We start from the raw sequence: 15,526 nt of genomic DNA, 5'->3' as shown, positions 1-15,526 counted from the left end.
ACAGTCATTATTCAGGTAGAGTGAAAACACCAGAAGCAATTGCAGCTCTCAAAACTGGATTGGCAAATCATGACTGGCAGGAAGTTTATGTGGAGGATCCCAATGATGCTTCAATGCATTTTTTGAAAACGTTTTTGACACTTTATGACAGATATTGTCCAGTGAAAAAGTTTACACAAAATTCTAAAAAGAGTAGAAAACCATGGTTAACAAATGGACTGGAGAAGGCTTGTAAAAAGAAAAACAAGCTATATAGGGAATTTTTAAAGCATCGAACAAAGGAAAGGGAGGATAATTATAAAAAATATAGAAACAGACTGACATCTATTATGCGATGTCAAAAGAAGATGTATTACGAACAATTGTTTCGAAAATATAAAAAGAATATTAAGGCTACCTGGAGTGTATTGAATGAGGTGATCAAAAATCGTAATGACAGGTGTTTGACAGGTGTTTTCCAAGAAACATAGTTAAAGGTGACAATTCAGTGACTGAGGATATTGAGAGTATGGTTAATGAGTTCATCGATTACTTTGTTAATGTTGGTCCTAACTTAGCAAAAGAGATTCCCATTACAGGTGGAAAAAATGAAACCTTTAATTTAGCTTTCAATAAATGTAACACAATGTTTCTCGGGGGAGTTTGTGAAAGTGACATTTTAGAAGTAGTAAGAGAATTTAAGAGTAAAACATCTACTGATTGCAATGATCTAAATATGTCACTTATAAATGAGGTTATTTTTTGTGTCCTTGAGCCATTAACTTATATTTGTAACAAATCTTTTCAAACTGGTATTTTTCCAGATAAGATGAAAACAGCCAAAGTGATAATAAGCAGTTTGGAGTAGGTGTGTTTATTGATTTGCGTAAAGCATTTGATACGATCGATCACTCTTTACTTCTACAGAAATGTGAACGGTATGGCATAAGAGGTATAGCACAACTTTGGTTAAGAAGTTATTTAAATAATAGGTTTCAATATGTGAGTATTGATGATATTAAATCTCAACTTAAACATGTAACCTGTGGAGTTCCACAAGGATCAGTGTTGGGACCAAAGTTATTCATACTTTACATAAATGATATTTGTACTGTAAGTGATACATTAAAATATGTTATGTTTGCAGATGATACTAATTTATTTTGTTCTGGAGGCAATATAAAGGAGTTGTTAAAAACTGTAGAAATGGAATTGATGAAATTAAACAAATGGTTTGCTTTAAATAAGCTGTCGCTAAATGAAAGTAAAACCAAATTTATGTTGTTTGGTGGTAAAAGGACTAACACTGAGGTAAAAATAAATCTTAATAATGTTGAAATTGAAAGAGTACATGAAACAAAGTTTTTGGGAGTAATAATAGATGAAATTAGATAAAGATAAAAGATAAAATTTGTTGGAAGCCTCAGCTAAAATATATAAAACAGAAATTACCCAAGTCTATTTCTATCCTTTACAAAACAAGAGATCTACTGAATAAGAACTGCCTTCATTTGCTGTACTTTTCACTTGTGTTGCCTTATATGACATACTGTGTTGAAATTTGGGGAAATGCATATAAAACAAACCTAGATCCAATAATTAAACAGCAGAAAAGAGCTATCAGTATAATAAATGGAGTTGGATACCGTGATCAAATCAGCTTTTTATAAGATCACACGTTGAAATTTCAGGACATTGTATATTGAAAAACATTAGAAATTATGTTTCGAGTGGTAAACATGTCAATTCCTGTTTGTATTCAAAAAATGTTTAAATTAAGGCAGGGGATTTATAACTTAAGAGGATTGCTAATGTTTGAAACTCAGAAAGTCAGAACTAATCTCAAGTACAGATGTGTGTCCGTTTTGGGTGTAAAATTATGGATTAATGGACTAAATGATGAAATAAAGATGTGTAATTCTATGTTAGTTTTCAAGAAGACTTTAAAATCTAAAATTATCAAGGGTTACAATGAAATTTGATTGAATTTGATTTTTTAGTTTAAGGTATCATGTGTTTTGTAACAATGTGAATTACTCAGTTAATGTAATGTATATAATGTAATGTATATGCATGTAGATGGTACAGGAGAGGCAAAAACATGATTTTATTTTGTTGTCTTTTTTTTGTTGTTTTTTGTAACCGAAATAAAGCATTCATTCATTCATTAAAAATTCCAGTTCTCCACTGTTTACCCGGCACAAAAGCTCTTTATGAGCCCACTGTTGTGCAAAAACATCTAAGTTTCATGTGACCCTGTGGAAGCAAAACTCCAGCTTCAGTCTGGCCTTCACGTTGTGCCTCCACAGGGTCACAGCGTCAAGAGTCGGCCCTCCCTGTAGTCTGTCCCTTCGAGTCACGTAGATTTACATTTTACCTTCTCCAATTAAAAAGTTTAGGAGTTGACACTTTTCTTTTTCTGTCTTTTTTTGTCTAACTCCACAAATAAAACCAGGGATAGCAAAAATGACACCAAAAAGGTTAAAAACATGATTTAAAACATTAAAAATTCCTGTCAATCTCCTGCACTCAGTAAAAAACATGAAAAATGTTTTCAGTCAGACCACAGAAAGGACATTTATTTAACACACTGTGATTAAACACGGATAAAAAGGCATTGGTTGCAATGGCACCATGTAAAATTCTCCATTGGAGATCTCCAACTCTCTTTTTTAAAGGAGGTTTGTACAGTGTTCTCCACTGTGGCCTCAGCCCACCCAGCTTCTCAGTCCACACACACTCCGTTCTATTGCACAAACTTGTTTTGTGTATTATTTTAACACAATTTGTGTATAAAGTCTTTTTCCCGGCTTTGTGCAGGCTTAACTGTTCTTCATTGCCTCTTGTTAAGAGAGGGCCGCTGAGCTCCGCGAACCCAGGGCTCAGATGGATTTCTGGGTAAGAGTCTCTGGGGTCAGGTTCAGCTCCTCCCCTGCTGTACCTGAGGAGAAGACTTCTTTCCTTCTCAGTCAGCTTCTTCCTCCAGAACTCCAGGCTCCTCTCCATCAGCTGGACAGAGCGCACTCCCAGTAGAGAGCCCAGAGCTTGGCTGTCTGTGAGCGCCGGTCCTGCTGCATTCACCAGCTGACTCAGGCAGGTGACCTTTGAGTTGCACAGTGCCCCCATCAGTCCAGGCACAGCATTGCAGCACACATCTAGCCTGGCACCACATATTAGAGGCTCTTTTAACAACCAGTACAGAGAGTCACACTTCTCACTTCTTTTACTCTTAAATAGTGCCCAGGATTTAAAAACACCCTGATAAAATGGAGGCAACCCACCTAACTTTAAAAATTTTAAATCAGTTAAAAACAGAGCAGTATCCAGCCCCAGGTTGTTAACACGCCTGAATATGCAGCTGGTCACGTCTCTCCACACCAAATCCTCCAGTCCAGTCAGATATCTCTGAATAAACTGGAGCCTGAAGGTGGCTGTCCTAGTGGCCAGGTGGACCAGGCCCTGGCCCCCCTCATCTCTAGATAAAAACAACACAGATTGTGGTACCCAATGAAATTTATTCCAGAAGAAATTGACCTTCTTTGCTTGAATCTGAGCAATAAGACCTGACGGAGGGTCCAGACAGACTAATCAGTGCCATAACAGGGAGGCCACCAGATTATTTAAGACCAGGACCCTCCCTCTAAAAGACATTTGTGGGTGGAGCCACCTCCACTTAGCCAATTTGCTATCTACTTTATTTAATATGCTATCCCAGTTTTTTTTGTTGATGTCATTGTTTCCTAAATAAATGCCCAGATATTTTAAGCCCTCTCTCTTCCAGGTCAGGCTTTGAGGGAGAACAGGGGAGCCATCACGCCACTCACCAACAGCAAGAGCCACACTCTTCCTCCAGTTCACCCTCGCCGCCGACGCAACAGAAAACTTCTGGATTACAGATTCTAAAATACACACATCCTGTTGGTCTTTGATAAAAACAACAACATCATCAGCGTAAGCAGATAAAACAACCCTACTATTAAAACCAGGTAAAAACAGGCCCTGGACAGATGATCTGATCTTTTGTAGGAGGGGTTCCAGGGAGAGTGCATAGAGCATCCCAGACAGGGCACAGCCCTGCCGGACGCCTCTATGCACTCTAAAAGGAGCACGCAAGTTACCATTAAACTTCAGCACACTCTCAATGTCGCTGTACAACTCCTTGATCCTGGCTATGAGACCAGCGATGAAGAGGAAGCCGTGTTCAACGCGGTCAAAAGCCTTTTCCTGATCCAATGAGATCAATCCTGTATTTATGCCTCATGAACTGGAGACCTCCAAAACATCCCGAATGAGGTAGATATTATCTACCATGGACCTGCCGGGCACACAGTACGTCTGGTCCCGGGGGAGGATCTGCTCCATGGCTCCTCTCAGCCTATTGGCCAAGACTTTGGACATTATTTTACAGTCTGTGCAGAGGAGAAAGATAGGACGCCAGTTTCTGATGTCTTGCAAGTTCCCTGTCTTTGGCAAGACGGTGATTATGGCTCTCCGACAAGACAAAGGCAGTGACCCCGACACCAAGCTTTCATTAAAAACATCTAAAAGGTCGTAGGCCGAGGTGTCCCAGAAAGCCTTATAAAACTCCACAGTAAGGCCGTCAAAGCCTGGAGCCTTTTGCCCCTGCATGCTCTGCAGTGCAGCGTAGAGCTCCTGTGGAGTCAGTGGCCTGTCCAGCTGTGAATTGGTCTCTTCAGGTAACTGAGGCAGTCTACCACAGACCTCTTCCATGAGTTCCTCATTTTCTTTTAATTCACTTTTGAATAGTGAGGCGTAAAACTCTTATCAGGCCTGGCTCTGTCATCTCTTGCCCCGTCTCAGAGAGCAGAGAGTGAATTTGTCTCCTCTGCGCTTGTCTGTTCTCTAGTCCAAAGACGTAGCTCGATGGAGCATCCATCTCCTTAATGTTTTGAACCCGAGACCGGACCAGCGCACCCTGTACTTTAGTGTCCGGCAGGTTGGCTAACGCCATCTTTTCAGTCTTGAGGGGTTCAAAATATCCTCGATTTCCTGTGGACTGACTTTCTCACTCGAGATCCACAATATCAATCTCCAGATCTCATCACATCACATAAAAGCTTAATTTGAACCTTTCCATGGTCCCACCACTGCCTCAGACTGACAAATTCACTTTTTCTCTGTTTAAAATCGTTCCAAAAAAAGCTTAAAGCCTCCTTGAAAGATTTATCAACAGTTAAAACGTTAGTTAAATTCAGTTAAAATGCCATTAGGCGCTTTTGGATAAAATATTTCTAATAAAAACGTTACATAAAACCAGAGAATGATAAGTAAAACCAACTGGTAAAATTCAACACATTTTCACAGCACTTATTCTGTGCTTAAAAACATAAAACTTTAAGTCAGGGGTTCCGGTCATGTGACTAATGGCGACAGTGTGAAAACGCGGCCTCAGAGCCCCAAAGGAAGTGTTAAAACTAGAGATAATGTAAACTGAAAAGGAAGCATGTAATGAGGAAAAAGTTTGTGGGATGCCAACGAGGACAAGAGCGAGAGACCTGAGAGGAAACAACGCTGGGCGAGATCGAAACTTAAGCCGAACAGCACAGGCACAAACAATGTCAGACGCAGGTGAGATTAAACACCTGCTTGCTGATTTGAAAGACTCAATTACGGGAGAAATCAAAGCACTCAGGGCAGGGCATGAAGAAAATAATGCAACAAACTACGAAACTTAGACGAGACGCGGAAACCACAAACGCCAGAGTATTGGAACTGGAAGCCAGGGTAAGCGTGCTCGAGGACGAGAGTATAACTCATCAGAAAACTCTGAAACAATGTAAGAGCATCATTGTGGAGATGGGGGATCAGGTGGACTATATTGAAAACAAGTCTAGACAGAAAAATGTGTGTATCTACAACATTGCCGAACGGGTTGAGGGCAATAACATTAATGCCTTCATACCGAAGCTTTTTAAAGATACTTTACTCATGGAAACTGTACCCCAAATTACCTGAGCGCACAGAATTGGCACATGGAAGGAAGGGGAACGTGCCAGGAGACCGACCATAGTAAGTCTGGCGAACTATGATGGTAAAAGAGATCTGCTTAAAGCAGCTTGGTCAAAGAAGGAGCTGTTATTTAACGGAGCAAGGATCTATATGGATCATGACTTCACGACCAGAGTGAAACAACAACGAGCGGCATGTAGAAAGATACGGGAACATCTACGACAGCACAAGATCAAATCACACATTCTGGCCCCTGCGAGACTTAAGGTGTTTAACGCGGATGGCACTACAACAACCTACATAAACGCAGAGGCGGCAAGGAGGGACTTGGAGCAGAGCGGTATCTTCACAGCAAAAGAAGGAGCGGAGGCTGAATGGACAACGTCTATCCCAGTCCAAAGAACTGAGGGCCAATCGCCATAGGCGAAGCTGTAAGTGAGGAAACAAGAACTTTGGAGATGAAGATGGGATGGGGGGATTAGGAGAAGTAAATCTGTGTATTTGTTTAGTTGTGATTTATTTGTCTTTCTTCATTTCGTGCTTCATATTAGCTTTTTGTAGGCTACAGGATGAAAAGAACATAGATAGTGGGGTAAGAGGAACGGTTGACACTGTGGACATGAGTATATAGTAAACTTGGTTAGTATAATTTCTAGAGGCGACTAAAAGTACGCCAATACAATTGTAAGGGCCAATAAGGGCCAGTTCATCAATAATAATTTAAGTTAAAAAACAGTTAAAAATGAATGATAATAATTTCATTGTAATTCATGAAATGCTAAGAGTATGTTAGTTTAAAATATACAATTAGAAATGGTTAAAGGGTTGAAAATGTTTCTATGCCTTTAAATTTTACATTGTAATGTCACTATATAGTGGTAACTATGGTAACTGACTGTGTATCTTAAGTTTCGTTTTTAGTCAGAACATGGTGGAAGCAACACAGTCTTTTGACCGTGCGTCAGACTTGTAATTTACTTTGTTGTTTTTAAGTAAACATTTTAAAAGACAAAGAAGTTGTCATGTCTCGTCGCTCGCGTGGAAAAAGAGTGTTTTTATCGACTGACTATAGAAGTGGCGCAGTTAAGAAGGAAGACCAAACGGAGTGCCGCTACAACAATCATGATGGGATACGTGGTTGAAATAAAAAATGTTTATGGAACTGACACTTGTAGACAATATGTTTTGATTTGCATTTCTTGTTTTGTTTCTATCTTATGTACCTGCTGGTGGGGTAAGTTAATTTATTTTTTCTTTTCTTTGCACTACACCATTACTGATAATCTCATACTTACTAACAAGGGGGAGAGGACAGATAGACCCATGCTTTTGTCACCTGCTAAATGAGTGATTTGAAGATAATATCATTGAATGCTAATGGATTGAACAATGCAGTAAAAAGGAAGAAGATTCTACTGCAGATGGAGAGAGATAAAGCAGATGTAATATTTCTGCAAGAAACAAACTTGAGGAGTCAGGAGCACGAAAAATTAAAGAAAGAATTAAATTGTCAGGTATACTATAGCACATATACATCAGCCAGTGGAGGAGTGGTAACAATAATTAAGTCCAAAATAGGCTTTGACAAAGAAAGTTGTATTAAAGACAAAGAGGGGAGATTTGTGTTAGTAGTTGGAAAAATAGATAGCATGGAAATATAATTTCTTAATGTTTACTACCCGCTAGACATAGGATCAGATTACATGCTAGAATTAATAGAATGAATGACCATGGGGGGGGGGGGGGGGGGGGGGGGGGGGGATTTCAATCTGCTATTAAATCCAAAATGAGATGCATCTAATGCTAATACACATAGAGCAGAGAAAAAGGCCAGCATCCTCAGAACAACGTGTCCAGAGATAGGTCTAGTGGACATATGGAGGACCCTCCACCCATACAGGAAAGAGTTTACATTTTACTCAGGGAGGCATCTAGTTTACAACAGATTAGATTATTTCTTTATGTTTAAAAAAGATGTATCACTGGTTCAAAACTGTACAATTAGCTCTATAAATATAGCGGACCATGCTGCAATCTCACTCACAGTTAAACTAAAAAATACAAAAAGAACATCAATTTCGAGTTTAAACAACTCTCTTCTGCAAGATAAAAGTTTTGTAGAAAGAACACAAAGTATAATAACTGAATATGTAAAAATAAATGACACTGAAGAAATAGACCCAATTATACTATGGGAAGGAGCCAAAGCAGTTATAAGGGGACATATTATTGCATATGCATCGGCAAAGAAAATGACTTGAGAAGCACAGCTTAAAAGGCTATCAGAACAAATTACACAATTAGAGGTCAGACATAGGGAGACTAAAAGTGATGAGGACTGGAAGAAATTAAAGGGAAAACGGACTGAGTTAGATAATGGGCGTATATCTGAGATCGATAGATTAATAAGATTTACACAACAGGAAACATATGAGGGAGGACCAAATTCTATGAAAATCCTGGCATATAAACTTAAAAGTCAAATAAAAAAAGCTTATATTACAAAATTAAAAGTAGAACAAGGTGAAATAATAACAGACAATTAAGAAATAGCAGAGGAAATTGCCAAATATTGTGAATCCCTGTACAAAGATGAATTTAAAATGGATAATACTCAGATTAAAATGTTTTTAAGGGAGCTTCAGTTATCAAAAGTATCCCAGGAAAAAAATAGGGTTTTGACGAAAGCAATCACTATAGAAGAAATTAATCAACAAAAACAAAGATTGAAAAGAGGAAAATCACCAGGTGATGATGGATTCACAAATGAATTTTACAAAAAATTTAAATTGCAAATAGCACCAATACTTAAGAAAGCATATAATTATGCATTAGAAACAGGAAAATGGGCTCAAACATGGCAATCTTCAATTATAACATTAATTCCGAAAGAGGGAAAGGATACTACAAAATGCTCATCATATCGACCTATATCATTGCTAAATACAGACTATAAAATAATATCAGCAATATTAGCAAACAGACTAAAGACCATAATCACTGATTTTATTGATGCAGATCAATGTGGATTCATTCCTGGAAGGTATTTGGCAGACAACATTAGGAGAACAATAAATTTAATTGACTATGCTCAAAATAAAAAGATTGATGCGGTATTATTAACATTAGATGCTCAAAAGGCCTTTGATTTAGTGAGCTGGCCCTTTATGTTTGAGATGCTAGACAGTTTTGGGGTAGATCATACATTTTGTTCATGGATGCAAGCGATATATAGTAACCCAACCTCAAGAATTAAAACTAATGGCACCTTGTCAAGAAGAATTCGAATACAGAGAGGTACTAGACAGGGAGACCCTCTCTCCTTATCTTTGCTATGTACATTGAAATATAACAGCTGCAGTGAGACAGAATACTGAGATAAAAGGGATACAGATTGGAAAAGAAACTCACAAGATGTCACTTTATGCCGATGATATTATTGTATACCTAACATCACCAGAGGATTCAATACATGAATTAATGAAAACAATTGCAGAATTTGGTAAAGTCTCTGGGTACACACTAAACAGGAGTAAATGTGAATCCTTAATAATAGGGAGACAACCCAGCCAGGCATTGAAAGAGTGTTACAGCTTTAAATGGGTGAATAAGAAGGTAAGATACCTAGGGATTAATATTAGTGAACATCTAGAGGAACTGTATGAGAACAACCACTGTGCGTTGATTACTAAGATAAGGCAAGATTTGAGTGGATGGGGATTAATGCCACAGAGTTTCCTTAACAGAGTAGAAACTATTAAAATGATGGTTCTTCCACAATTCTTATTTCTATTCCACACATTGCCTATTGTAGTACCAGAGAAATACTTTAAAAACTGCAACAGAACTATTTCAAATTTTATCTGGAACAACAAAAAGCAGAGAATTAAATTTAAAACTTTATGTCAACCAAAAGAGGAAGGTGGATTAGGGCTCCCAAATTTACAGGGTTATTTCCTGGCTACACAACTCCTCGCAATAATGAAATGGACAGAAAAGGAAACAGAAACTAAATGGATTAATATAGAAAAAGAAATGGCAAGAATATCCATAGGGACATTGCCCTTCATCGGAAGAACGCAATGGAAAAATTATACAGGTCAGAACTACTGCATTGACAATACATTGGCCAATTGGAAACGCGTGTGTAAAATTTCAAAAATGGATAACGAATGTGTATTAGTTAGAGAAATGGCAGAAGATCCAGACTTTATCCCCAATAGAACAGATAAAATCCTGGAAAGTTGGGCTAAAAAGCGACTGACAAAATATTCACAATTAATTACAAATCATACAATAAACTCCTATGAAATTATATCTAGCAAATATGAAATAGAATCGAAACATTTCTTTAAGTACCTGCAGGTCAGAAGCTACATGAGTAGATTTTTAGAAGAGGGGACATCAGAGCATGAACTGATTAAATATATGACGCAAAATAGAAATAAAAACAAAGGACACCTGTCAAAAATGTATAAGATCTTGCAGAAGTATAATGAGGTAGAGAGTAACAAAAGAGAAGTGGGAAAAAGATTTAAAAATCAACATAACAACAGAAGAGTGGAGAAGAGCATTAGGTGAAACCTTCAGAATCTCACAATCAAAATATTGGCGAGAGTTTTCATGGAAAGTGTGCATGAGATTTTTTTTTACACCTAAGAATCTCAAGAAATGCTTCCCTGGATTAGACGAGGGATGTTGGCGAAGATGTGGAGAACATGAGGCTAATTATATGCATATGCTTTTTACATGCCCAGTATTAACAACATACTGGGAAGGAGTTGAGGAAATACTAAAGTACATTTTTGAGTTTAAAGAACCTTTGCAGGTACAACATTGGTTAGGTATTTATTTAAAAGGGAAGATAAGAGCAAAGGACATTTATTTTTTTAATTTACTGAGAGTAAACTTGAAGTAGGTGAAGCAGGTGATTAAAGCATGGACACAAAATTAACATCATGGGTATTAACAGCAGAACAAAGTTTAGAGATGGAAAAACTAACTTTTAGAAATAGGGAACAAATACATATTTGGAACAAGTTATACTGTAAAGAAAGGCTGGTAAAAACAGTGGAAATATTTAATCAAATTAAGGAGATGAACTAAATGTTCCCCTCCCCAACACGAACACTCACATGCATACACACACACACAGAGAGAGATTCATGAACACGCATACATGCACCACCGCTCATTTTTTCATTATATTAGCTTTTTTTTTTTTTTTAGTTTGTTGTTTATTTCTTTTATTAGAGATCCTCATTTGGGGAATACCAGTTTGCCTTGCATATATTGTTTGTCTGTTTACCTTATGTTTTTGTTATTTACTTTGTGAATATATACCTTGAAAAAAAGGGGGGAAAAAATGCAAGGTACAATATTGTAAAGAAAACGAAATGACTCATTATGTTTGTGAAAGTAAGAAGCCTTGCAATAAAGTGTTAAAAACATAAAACCGATCTAGTCTAGCTGAGGAGATTCTGTTTTCACTAACGTGGGACCATGTATACTGTCTGCAGCCTGTGTGCATCCTTCTCCACACGTCCACCAGGCCATGGGAGGAGACCAGCTGCCTCAAGGCATGCTGGGATACTGAATGAGGCTCTGCATGGTTACCATCTAAAATATCATTTTCAGTACAATTAAAATCCCCACCACAAATCAATAATCCTCCGAGCTAATGCCATTTAAAATATCATTCAAACTCTCAAAGAAGTGCTTCCTCTCTGTACCTTTGTTTGGAGCATAAATATTGATAAAAACAATATTAAAATGTTCAAAAACAGCCTTTACTAAAAGGCACCTCCCCTCCACAACATGTCTGACCTCCAGGGAGGTTGGAGTAAAACGTCGCGAGAATAGGAAGCCCACTCCTCCACTGAGGGTGGTGTTGTGACTTAAAATTAATTCTTCCCATTCTCTTCTCCAGTCTGCCTCGTTACCAACATCACTGTGTGTTTCTTGTAAAAACGGGACATCTATATGTTTCATTTTGGTCATTTCAAACACTAATGATCTTTTTCTTGCTTCTCCGTCTCCATAGACAACATGGTCTCACAGAAATCCGTGGCTATTCCACGGATTTGCTTAACTCAAAATACTTGGAATAGCCACGGAATCACTCAAATTTCCGTGAAACTTACACGGATTTCCCTACAATGCAAGTTAATGACAATCATATCCCGTGGCTATTCCATGGATTTTTTTTCCTATTGGTTTGTTCCAAGTCACGTGACTTTCAAGGTTCCGGCAGTCAGAACAAAAAACATGGCGGACAGTTCTCTTAATTTTAGTGAAAAAAATCAATATTTTGACTTTGTTTCTGCATAAAAATGGATTTTGATTAAATTTCTATCGAGAAATATATGTTTTATTTTCTAAATATTCACTCAGTGAATGTACAAAATCACTTTGTGGCAAAGATCTTGCCAGAAAAAGACGATACACTGTGTTTTATTTTGAAATCTCCCTGATCCTCTGTGTATTTAACGGATCAAACCTTCGCCCATTACATGCCTTGTGTCTGAGGTTGATTTGCGGATCAACATATTATTCTGTTGCAGCGGGAGACACTAATGTTGACAAAGTGACAACTTACGATCTACGAGTTACGATCTACGAGTTACGATCTACGTTTGTCCGGTATTTTATTTTGTAATCTACCAGATGTGGTGCGATCCTACCGGATGTGGTGTGATCTCATTGATTTGCGCTTCAGTGTAAATGCCTCGGGCTCCATTCCATTTCGCGAGCAGAGCAGTCGGCGCTGCTCTCCTGTTTTAGTTAAAATATCTTCATTAAACAAACATTGTTGTCTTTTTTTAGCAAAGATAATATACATGCAGTATAATTATTTATTAGACAGTGTGTGTCTTGGAACTGTGTTCATATATACTTGCAGTTGCATTTTGAGCCAGTAGAGGGCGCAGTACGTTCATTTAGGTGTTTTTTTATGGCATCCATGTTTTGTGACAGGTCACAGGAAGTGATGTAGGTTACCCGGATGTTATTGTGTTTACCTTCTCCATAGCAAGCTGGTAGCAAGAGATGCTCCTCCTCACGCATTTGTCTGTAGCCCTTTGTAGTGGCAATATGAGTAAGTAAAATTTTATTTACAGTTAATAGATTGCAAATTCTACCATAGTTTATCAGTGTGTAATTTGTTAATGAAACCAGCGAGGCGCTATCATGGACTTTGACCATTGTGCTATTAGATCCGCTACCTCTGTAGGAGGCTTCATATAAACTTTCTATTCTATTTATTTCTATCTATACTTTCTTTCTATTTCTTGAATTTTCACAATTTCTGCCAATAAACATGATCCAAATACAACTTTGCCTGTTCCTTGGATGGAAAATGACAGAGAGAGTTTAGCTGGCTGTGAATTTCAGTATACAACACTGGTTACACTGGATGAAGCAGTACAGTGTGTGATATTCGATATATTGGGTAGAAATAGGTTTTCACAACCCTAAAACGGAAGAACTACAACAATGGTGCTGATGTCGACAAAAGTACTGAAGAGTTGTAGTTTTTTTAATAAAACAGGGTTTGCCCTAAAATTGGAAGTTGGAAATACTTAATTATTGGCTTTCCAGGGGTTTGAGGGGATGTCAATCACATTTTTGGCATCAGAGTTTAAATATTGTCTTGTTCAATGGGGGATTTTTTTATTTTTTCAGCATATCCTGAAGCCCCCCCACTCCCACCCCTTAGTGACTATGCTCACATTATAGTCCATGTCAACACCTTTCTATAACAGTAGGTCTCATGTCTGTAACCCTTTTTGTCTCTTAGTTATAATAATTTAAATATGCCCCAGGGTTAAGGTTCAAAGGTCAATATCTCAAAGCAAGAATATTATAGAACCTTCAAATTGATATATGTTACTCTCCAGGCCTAGACCTCTCTGGTGATGGATTAGCTCTATGATAAAGTTTTATTTTTTCACATCTCACACTCAGAGCACTCAAAGGGCTGTTGGGATGTAAGCCTGTTAGGGCAGATTTCCAAGGTTTGAAAAAAATAAAAACAATGGTGGATTTTTTTCGGGGGCAGTCTCTGCTTTAAAAAAAGCCGCCCCCCAGCAGAAAACCATTTATAATGTAATTGCATGCATGTAATATTGATGCCTCATACATATAATCTCCAGAATATATATTTGATTTTTTTAATGAAAGAATCTCTGTCCAGAGGTTGAAACCACAACACATGGCATTCAAATTATTATTGTCAAGGTCAATAATGAACTTCGGCATGAAAGCTTGTTTTCACGGTTCCTGTTAGCTTAATAATAACTTCTAAGAAAGAGTTGAAGAAAATGTAAATAAAGAAACTGGAGACACCTGCAGTGTAAGCTCCTGTTGTCTGTCCATACCTGAGAGTCTCCAGTCTGTAATGTGGATCCTCTCGTAGAGCAGACAGCTGGTTCATTCCTGAGTCTCCTGGATGATTGTAGCTCAGGTCCAGTTCTTTCAGATGGGAGGGGTTGGAGCTCAGAGCTGAGGCCAGAGAAGAACAGCCTTCCTCTGAGATCAGACAGCCTGATAGACTGATAGAAAAAATCAGAGGAACAACAGGAAATTCAAAATATGTTGACAGTCTTCCCAAACATGAGCCTAAAGCAGGATGAGCGGAAGAAAAAAGATTAACTGTTTACATACAGACACTCACCTGAGAGTTTTCAGTTTACATAATGGACTCTTCAGTCCAACAGACAGCTGCTTCACTCCTGAATCCTCCAGGTCATTGTTACTCAGGTCCAGGTCTCTCAGACTAGAGGACTGGGAGCTGAGGACTGAGGACAGAGCTTCACAGCTTCTCCCTGAGAGGTTACAGCCCGTTATCCTTAAAAATAATGGACACATTCATCAGCATTGGTTTAAATATTTAACTTGTTTGGACATGTTTTCAATGATCCAAATTTCCTATTTTAGTGTGTTCATTTTATTTTATTTTTTGAGCTAAGAGACAGTTGTCTGTGTAGATTTGTGTTTGACAAGTTTCTGGTAACCCATCTAGGTTCTGGAGAACAATCAAAATGCTCTCAAATAGAACGACCTCATCTTTACCCACTCAGATTTTCAGGGCTCCATCTCCATTTCTAATAAAAAAGAACAATGTTTTCTTTTTAACAGACATTTTATTGCTGCAGGTGACATCTTTCATACTACCAGTTCGGTCAGTAATTTTAATCCTACTCTTGCAAATACTAGTCCCCATATCTTTTCTTTTAGGCCCTTTACTAGATCTGAAGTTCTCAGTGCTCTGTGTAGTCTTGATCCTAGAAAGCCTACTGGGGCTGACTAGTTGAATACCCGACTTCTTATACTAGCTGCACCTGTTATTGTTGACGTCCTTTTACACATTTTTAATCTAACCCTTTTAACTGGTTGTATTCCTAATATATGGAAAAGAGCATTTGTAACTCCTCTGCACAAAGGTGGCCCTACAAATGAATTTAATAATTACCGTCCAATCTCAAAATGACCCTGCTTGGCGAAAATTTTAGAACGCTTGATAGCAAACAAATTAGATCTTTTTTATCTGAATTTTCTGTTTTAAATTTTTTTCCGT

At 37.9% G+C, this 15,526-nt stretch overlaps 1 protein-coding gene across 1 annotated transcript in view; it reads right to left on the bottom strand.

Annotated features, from left to right (window-relative positions):
- The window catches only part of LOC131990706 (NLR family CARD domain-containing protein 3-like), a 33,765-nt gene that overhangs the window by 3,291 nt on the left and 14,948 nt on the right, over positions 1-15,526 (bottom strand). The window contains exon 7 of the mRNA XM_059355822.1: positions 14,328-14,501. Coding sequence (XP_059211805.1) covers positions 14,328-14,501 — 174 coding nt within the window. The remainder of the gene's footprint in view (positions 1-14,327; positions 14,502-15,526) is intronic.

Source organism: Centropristis striata, chromosome 18, assembly GCF_030273125.1.
Source record: "Centropristis striata isolate RG_2023a ecotype Rhode Island chromosome 18, C.striata_1.0, whole genome shotgun sequence".
NCBI lineage: Eukaryota > Metazoa > Chordata > Actinopteri > Perciformes > Serranidae > Centropristis > Centropristis striata.
Note: the sequence above shows the minus strand (reverse complement) of the source record. Positions and strands in the feature narration are given on the sequence as shown.